The sequence below is a fragment of the Meriones unguiculatus genome, chromosome 4 (assembly GCF_030254825.1).
Source record: "Meriones unguiculatus strain TT.TT164.6M chromosome 4, Bangor_MerUng_6.1, whole genome shotgun sequence".
NCBI classification, from domain to species: domain Eukaryota; kingdom Metazoa; phylum Chordata; class Mammalia; order Rodentia; family Muridae; genus Meriones; species Meriones unguiculatus.
Window position 1 is genome coordinate 32214327 of NC_083352.1, and position 9690 is coordinate 32224016.

Consider the following 9690-nt stretch of genomic DNA (forward strand, 5'->3'; position numbering starts at 1 on the left):
CACCAGTCAAAGAAAATAGCATATCTAAAAAATTCCAGACACAAAATATCCAGAAAATCTTGGACACTATGAAAAGAGCAAATCTATGAATAATAGGAATAAAGGAAGAAGAATCCCAGCTCCAAGTCCAGAAAATACTTTCAACAGAATACTAGAAGAAAAATTTCTTAACCTAAAGAAGGAGATACCTATAAAGGTACAAGAAGCATACAGAATACCAAGTAGATTGGAATAGGAAAGTCCCATTACCACATAATAATCAAAACACTAAACTATAGAACAAAAAGGAATATTAAAGGCTGCAAAGGAGAAAGGAACAAGCAGCATATAAAACAGACCTATCATAATTATACCTGATGTCTCAATGGAAAGTCTAAAAGCCACAGCACCTGGGGAGATGTACTGCAGACTCTAGTGGACCACAAATGCCAGACTAGACTACCTATTATACCCAGCAAAACTTTCAATCATCATAAACAGAAAAAGTGATATATTCCATGTTAAAGTCAAATTTAAAGGGTATCTATCTACAAACTCAGACCTACAGAAGGTACTAGAAAAACTCCAACCTAAGGAAATAATCTCACAACAGCAAAATGAAAAAAGGTAAGAGCACAGACATACACACACACACACCACCACCACCACCACCACCACCACCATAATAACAAGAATAAACAATCAATGATCCTTGACATTTCCCAATATCAATGGTCTCAATATCCAAATGAACTCAATGGTAGGCTCTCTGATAATGACCCCCTCGGGGTACAGCCTTGCCAGGCCACAGAGGAAGACTATGCAGTCTTGATGAAACCTGATAGGCTAGGGTCAGATAGAAGGGGAGGAGGACCTCCCCTATCAGTAGAATAGGGGCGGAGCATAGGGGGATAAGAGGAAGGGACGGTGGGACTGGGAGGAGACTAAGGAGGGGGCTACAGCAGAGATACAAAGTAAATAAATTGTAATAAATAATAAATTAAAAATTAAAAAACAGAAAAAAGAAACAGACTAACATGGTAGATGTGAAAACAGTATCTATCTTTCTTTATACAAGAAAAACACCTCAATGTCAGAGAGACCTTAACTCAGAATAAAGGGTTGGAAAAAAATATTTCAAGGAAATAAACCTAATAAGCAAGCTGCTATACCCATTTTAATATCTAACACAGCAGACTTTAAACCAAATCAATTAAAATAGTTTTGTAAAGACACTTCACACTTATCAAAGAAAAAAATTACCAAGATGATGTTTCAATTCTTAACTTCTATGCCCCAAAGGCAAGAGCACCACATTTATAAACGTTATAAAAAATATTACTAAAGCTAACTGTACATTGACCCTCACAGATTGATAGTGGGAGACTTCAAAACTCACTCTCACCATGGACAGGTCATCCAGACAAAAACTAAACAAAGAAATGCTGAAGCTAACAAATATTATAAAGCAAATGAACCTAGTAGATACTTAAAGAACATTTCACACAAACACAAAAGAATATACCTTCTTATCAACACTTCAGGGAACTTTCTCCAAAATTGACCACATACTCAAGACACAAACCAAGTTTCAACAGATATAAGAACATTGAAATAACTCTGCATCCTATCAGACTACCACAGACTACAGTTGAATATCAACAACATAATAGAAAGTTTAAAAACTCATGGAAACTGAACAACTTTATACTAAATGAAAAATGGGTCAAGACAGAAATAAAGAAATTAAAGACTTTCTTGAATACACAGCACAGCCAAACTCATGGGCTACAATAAAAGAGGTGCTAAGAGAAAAGCTCACAGCACTAAGTGCCTTCATAAAAATATTGGAAAGATCTCATACTAGTGACTTAACAGCACAGCTGAAAACTCTAGCACAAAAAGAAGTAAGCATAACAAAAAGGAGTAGAGAGCAAGAAATAATCAAACTCAAGGCTAAAATCAACAAAATAGAAACAAAGAGACTAATACAAAAAAATCAATGAAACAAAGAGTTGGTTCTTTAGGAAAAACAATAACATAGACAAACCTTTACCAAAACAAACTGAAAGACAAAGAGGGAATGTCCAAATTAACAAAATCATAAAGAAAATGGGGACATAACAGACACCAAGGATATTCAGAAAATCGTAAGGACATACTTTAAAATCCCATACTTCACTAATTTAGATTGGAAAATCTAAAAAGGGGGCAGGGGATAATTTTATTCATAGGTATCACTTGCCAAAGTTAAATTAAGACCAGATAAACAATTAAAACAGACAAATAGCTCCCAGTGAAATAGAAGTAGTCTCTACACCAGAAAAAGTACAGAACTAGATGGTTTTAGTGCAGAAGTCTACCAAACTTTCAAAGAAGATCCTCAAATTACTCCACAAAATAGAAGTAGAAGAAACATTGCCAAATTCATTTTATGAGGCCATAGTCACCCTAATACCCAAACCTAATACCCAAAGAGTCAACAAAGAAAGAGAATTACAGATCAATTTCCCTTCTGAACATAGATGCAAAACATATTCAACAAAATACTCTGAAACCAAATCTAAAAACATATCAAAAAGATCATCAACCATAATCAAGTTGGCTTCATCCCAGAGATGTAATCAGCATAGATACAAACCCTAAGGTGGGGGGGGGATGATCATCTGATTAAATGCAGAAAAGGTCTTTGGCAAAATCCAACACCCCTTCATTATAAAAGTCTTGGAGATATTAGTGATACAAGGGACATACCTAAACATAATAAAGGCAATTTACAGCAAGCCTATAGCCAACATCAAATTAAATGGAGAGAAACTTAATCAGTGACAAGGCTTTCCATTCTCTCCATATGAATTCAAAATATTACCTGATGTCTTAGCCAGACAATGAGACAACTGATGGAGATCACCGGGATACAATTGGAAAGGAAAAAGTCAAAGTATCATGTTTTTCAGATGATATGATAGTATATATAAGTGACCCTAAAAATTCTATCAAGAGTCTATAGCAGATAAACACCTTTAGTGAAGTGGCTAGATACAAGATTAACTAAAACCAAAATAATCAGTAGCCTTCAGTTATACAAATGACACAGGAAACAAAAATAAATCAGGGACATAACATCTTTCATTTATTTCATTCTCAAATAATAAAAAATATTTTGGGGTGACTCTAGCCAAGCAAGTTGTCTTAGGATATCTATTGCTGTGAAAAGACACCATGTTCGTGGCAACTCTTATAAAGGAAAACATTTAATTGGGGCTGGCTTACAGTTTCAGAGGTTTGGTCCATTACTGTCATGGTAAGAAACATGGCAGCATGCATGGAGAATGAGCTGAGAGGTCTACATCTTGACCCACAGGCAGCAGAAGGAGACTGCCACATGAGGCCTAGCTTGAGCTATTAGACCACAAAGCCCACCTCCACAATGACACACTTCGTCCAAAGCCATGCCTCCTAATCATGCCACCCACTTTGGGCCAAGAATTCAAACACGTGATTCTATAGGGACCATTTCTATTCAAACCACCAAACAAATGAAAGATTTGTATGATAAAAACTTCAAGTCTTTGAAGAGAAAATTTGAAGATGACATAAGATTGAAAGATCTCCCATACTCATGGATCAGTAGGATTAACATAGTGAACATGGCCAGCCTACCAAGAGCAATCTACATATTTTATGTAATCCCCTAAGAATTTCAACATAATTCTTTAGAGACCTTGTAAAGACAATTCTCAGTTTCCTGTGAAAAAACAAATAATACAAGATAGCTAAAACAATCTGAACTTCTGGAGGTCTCACCATTCCTGATTTCAAGTTGTATGATAGAGCCATAATAATAAAAACTGCATGATATTCATTGATCAATGGAATCAAATTGAAGATCAGACATAAATCTGAACACCTATAAATACTTAATTTTTGATAAAGAACCCAAAAATACACACTAAAAAGGACAGTATCTCCAACAAAAGGTGCTGGTCAAAGTGGATGTCTATATGTAGAAGAATGCAAGATTCAAGTTCAAGTGGATCAAAGACCTCAACATACAACCAGATACACTGAACCTCACAGAAGATAAAGTCTTGAACATATTGATATAAGAAAAAAACTTCCTGAACAGATCATCGATAGCACAGGCACTAAGATCAACAATTAATAAATGAGACCCTATGAAACTGAAAATGTCCTGTAAGGCAAAGGATGCCATTGATCAGACAAAACAACAGTCTCCAGAATGAGAAAAAAAAATTAACAACTCCATTTCCCAAAAATATATTAATAACTCAAGAAACTACATACCAAAGCCCAAACAATTCAACTAAAAAATGGGAGTACAGAACCAAAGAGAATCCTCAATAGAGGAAACTCTAATAGCTGAGAAGCACTTAAAGAAATGTTCAACATCCTTAGCCATCAGGGAAATGAAAATCAAAACTACCTTGAGATTCCGTCTTATACCTGTCAGAATGGCTAAGGTCAATAATGCAAGTGACAGCTCATGCTGGTGAGGATATGGGCAAGGGGAACACTCCTCCATTGCTGGTGGAAGTGCCACTATGGAAATCAATATGGTGGTTCCCCAGAAATTTGAGAATAAATCTACCTCAAGACCAGCTATACATACAACTCTTGGGCTTACACCCAAAGGATACTCCATCCTAAAAACAATGGAACTTGCTCTATCTTGTTCATTGTGGCTTTATTCATAATAGACAGAAACTGAAACAACCTAGATGTACCTCAACTGAAGAATGGATAAAGAAAATGCATGTATTTCCCTCAGAAAGGGAAGTAAAATATATTTTGAGGGAACTGGGGGCAGATGGGGATGAGAGTGGGAAAATTAATGTGTGAAAGGGGTGAGATGGAGGAAGAGAGTGTGGGTAGAGATGGCTGGAATTGGGGGTCCTTTGGAGGTGGTTTGTAAACCTAATGAAGTGAAAGCTTCCTGCATCCCAAGAAGGTGATCCTAATGAGAACTCCTAGTATTAGGGAGTATGGAGTCTCAGTTGGCCATCCCTCATAGCCAGGCAAGGCTTCCAGTGGAGGGACTAGGTTACATTCAATAGAGTTGTTGGTCAAGGGGATCCCATAGAAATACAGCCAGGCTGATGCTAAGCCAAAGGGTTGCTCTCTGTAAAGTGACAGCAGGACCCTGTTGCTGAGGACAACAGCCACTCAATTCATTGAACATGGAGAGGTAAGATGATGCCTACACAGAGCCTATTTGGTGCAGGAAAGTACTCTGCAGGCTACTGAAAGAGAAATGTGGACACCAACCCAGCCACAAAACCTTTAAACTACAATCTGTCCTGCCTGCAAAATATGCTAGGGCAATAGTGGCACAGATCCTGTGGGAGCAGCCAACCAATGTCTAATTTGACTTAAGGCCCCCTACAAAAAAGGAACCTATAGCCAACACTGCTTGGGTAACCAAGAACCAGAGACTAGATAGCCCAGAGACCTATGGTAAAACCAAACACCAAAAAAATTGATAATTCCTAGTGATAGTGCCAGAGCCTGCCAGAAAAGTCAAACAGTACCTGAGTGGGGAGTGAAGATGGAAATAAGTCAAGACATAAGGGATCAGCTCGAGAGGACTGTCAGTAAAAACTGTAGCCACCCAGTTTATTCCACAGCTCCTTTGTATAGTCAAAGCAAAACACATCAATACAAGGAAGGGGGTTCATGGAGCAGTCAAACTTGTTTTCTTAGACCACCTCTCTGTATTGCAGAAATGGTCTAAGATCACACAAGTTAAAGGTGCTTGGCAAAACATCCTGTTATTTTCAAGGTAAAGGCCAGGGAGAAAACATGCTTTTCACTGAATAACAAAGCAGCTTGCCAAACAAGCAGCTCTCCACATGATAGTTTGCTATACATGTAGATCAGTGCCTTATCCAGTCACCATCAGAGAACTATTCTCTAGTAGCAAGGCAAGGATCAGATGCAGAGACCTACAGATATTATGCACAGAGAGTCTAAATTAGAATTCTCCATCAAATCCTTCCCCTCAGAGCTCAGGGAATTCCCTAGAAGAGGAGGCAGTAGGATTGTAAAAGCCAGAGGGACTGGAGGACACCAGAAGAACACAGCCCTCTTAATCAACTAAGCAAGGCATATGTGAACTCACAGAAACTGAAGCAGCAAGCATGGGACCTTACATGGGTGTGTACCTGGTCCTCTGTGTTTATACTATAGCTACTAGCTTAGTATTTTTTTCTTTTTGAGACTCCTAACTCTGATTTCTTTTCCTGCTCTTAGAACTGTTTTCCTTCTTTTAGGTTGCTTCATCCAACTTTGATATGAAAGTTCTTGCTTCATCTTATTATATTTTACTTTTTCATGTTTGGTTGTTACCTCTTCAAAGCCGTTTCTTTCTATTCAGCGACAGAAACAGAGTGGATCTGGAGGGGTGGTGGGGAAGAACTGGAAGGAGTAAGAGATGGAAAATTATTATTAGGATATATTATGTGAGAAAGGAATCTATTTTCAATAAAAACATACTCCTTTCATAAGTACAGTGAAACATAAATATGCTTGAGAAACGTCCATCAAATCAGCACACCTAATTTGATTATACTATTGTTTATTGATTTATCACATGAAGATGCCCATCACATAAGATTTTAGTTCTCGGACTCTGCAACTCGATAGAACCGGAGTAAGACAGAACAGTGTGTATGAAGGATCATGCACCCAACATGGTAGAATATTCTTTTGTACAAGTTGCTAAGAGGTGTATATAATTTATTAACAAAATTGAAAAAATTATATTTTTGATTGACTGTGCAAATAAAAATTTTCTCTACAAGTTGCACTAACAAAATTTTAATTTAAATATTAATATAAACATAGTCTCATATATATATATACATATATATATATGTAGGGAACAATACAGTGAATCCAAGTGTCCTTCATCAAGGGCTGACATTATTAATCTGTGACCAACTGTGATTTCTCTGAACACCCAGAGTGTGACTGTACTTCATTAAAATTAAAGAACAAATTAAATGCACAAATGCTAAGCCATATTTACACAAAGCCTTCTACTTTGGTCCACTCATAATGAAGTCACTCTTATCTCTTTTTCCTGTTTCCTAAAGTCCTCCTGCTCTGATGGATCCACTCTTGAAGAAGAAAGACTATTAAGGGTCAGTGCTACATGAAATCAAGACAAAGAAAGTACCTTCTACTCTCATTTGCTCTCTCCAGTAGGACATGATGGCTATGAGTGAGGCTCTGGTACATGACAGGATCACTCTCTTGCAGGTATGGCTGAAGGTCCTGCTCTTTCCTTCTGGATGGCTCCTGATTTGGTGCGCTGAGTACAAAAGCCTTCCAGAAGTAGTGATACCCTTGAGGGTAACTGTCCCCAATAAAGACATGAGTCCTGCCAGCTGGATATCCTATAGCCTGCACTTTGGAGGCCAGAGACACACTATCTCCATGAAGTCCAAGAATTTTTTGTTATCTAGACAGCTCTCTGTGTTCACATATAGTGACCAAGGTGACCTCTCTGAGGCAAGACCTTTTGTCCAGGATGATTGTTACTACCTTGGTTTTGTGGAAGGAAGCCCAGAATCCATGGTTGCTCTTAACACCTGTTTTGGGGGCATTCAAGGAACATTACAGATAAATGACACAGTTTATGAAATTAAGCCCAAGAGTTCCTCTTCCACATTTGAACATCTGGTTTACAAGATAGACATGGAGGAAACGCAATTACTCCCCATGAGATGTGGATTAACAGATGAAGAAATATCAGGGCAACTGAGACTTCAAAAAAATGATAAGCCCACTTTAATGCAAGGCTTCTATGGGACATGGTGGACTCATAGAAAGTATATTAAATTGGCATTGGTTATAGATCATAAACAATACCTTTATCGAGGACGTAATACTTCTCTTGTGATAAAAGATGTATTCAATATTATGGTGTGGCTAAACATCTTTTTATTTCCAGTGGATATTAATGTGTCTTTAATTGGACTTTATATTTGGACTAAGGGCAACCCTATACCAGTAAAAGATATACATACTCTCCTGCCAGAATTTTGTAAGTGGAAGAGAGAAAACCTTAAGTCTCACATACCATATGATATTGCACATCTGTTTGTGAATTATAATTTTACTAGCTATTTTGGAATAGCCTATGTTGGAACAATATGTAATGATACATTTGGTTGTGGAGTTGATAGTCTTTTGGGAGATAATTTCTCTACCATTGGTCATATTGTGGCACATGAGATAGGTCACAATCTGGGCATGCCACATGATGGGATATTTTGCACATGTGGAGGGGAACCATGTTTTATGTCTGCTACAACAAATACATCCAGAAAATTCAGCAACTGTAGCTATGCTCTGTTGTGGGAACACACAGCCAAAACAAGTTGCATGCACAGTAAGCCCAGCCCTTCGGATATCTTCCCATTGAAGTTCTGCGGGAATCGTGTGATTGATGAAGGCGAGGAGTGCGACTGTGGAACCTCTGAAGAATGTGAATATAGTCTCTGTTGCCTGCCTGACTGTACTCTGAAGTCTGGCGCTTCTTGCCATACTGGCCTATGCTGCAGCAACTTATGCAAAATCCAGCCATCTGGCACTCTGTGTAGAGTAGAAGAGAATGAATGTGACCTTCCAGAATGGTGCAATGGAACTTCACATGAGTGCCCTGAGGATATGTTTAAACAGGATGGGAGCTCTTGCCGTGATGGTGGCTACTGCTATAAAAAAAGATGTAACAGCCATGATTTACACTGCCGGAGAATTTTTGGCAAGAATGCCAGCAAAGCATCTGACAGTTGCTACAAGGAAATGAACACTCGTGGTGATCGTTTTGGTAACTGTGGAATCATAGACAATGCATATGTGAGATGTAATATTTCAAACATCCTCTGTGGGAGAATTCAGTGTAAAGAAGTGAAAGGTCTTCCCATTTGGAGTAATCATTATACCGCACATTCGACTCATTTCAACAATGTCACCTGCTGGGGTACTGACTACCATCTTGGGATGAACATCCCTGACCTTGGTGACATAAAAGATGGCACACACTGTGGTCCAGAACATGTGTGCATTAACAGAGAGTGTGTCAAGACAATTTGGACAAGTAATTGTTCACCACAGACCTGCAACTTGCAAGGAGTCTGCAATAACAAACATCACTGCCATTGCAATGATGGCTGGAGCCCACCACACTGTCAGGTAAAGGGCACTGGAGGGAGTATTGACAGTGGTTCACCTGGAGACAAAAAGAAGGAACAGGATAAGGACAAGGAGAAAGAGGAGGAGGAAAAGGACAAGGAGGACAAAGACAAGGAGAAGGAGGACAAGGACAAGGAGAAGGAGGACAAAGACAAGGAGAAGGAGGACAAGGACAAGGAGAAGGAGGAGGAGGACAAGGAGAAAGAGGAGGACAAGGAGGAGGAGGAGGACAAGGGGGAAAAAGAAAAGGAGAAGGAAAAGAAGAGGAAGAACAAGAAGGAGCAACAGAAAAATAACTTCATAAGTTGGATATTTCCTATTTCTTTTGTGGTTATATTTATTTTTTTATTTCTTTGCTTGCTCAAGAGCACTAAACCACCACATTAGAAAGAAGAGAATAGCACCTCAATTTAAACAACTTCAACTTCTTCAACTAACACAGAATAGAACAATCTAATGAATTATGAAAATAACCTTTAAAATTTCCTG

General features: G+C 38.3%; 1 protein-coding gene across 1 annotated transcript; it reads left to right on the top strand.

Moving 5' to 3' along the window:
• Positions 1–7212: 7212 nt before the first annotated feature.
• On the top strand, positions 7213–9291 carry LOC110565616 (disintegrin and metalloproteinase domain-containing protein 24-like; the record flags this gene model as incomplete). The annotated part of the gene is made up of 1 exon (XM_021663332.1): positions 7213–9291. A coding segment is annotated over exon 1 (2079 nt), but the record flags the coding sequence as incomplete, so codon positions are not given.
• Between the last annotated feature and the right edge of the window lie 399 nt (positions 9292–9690).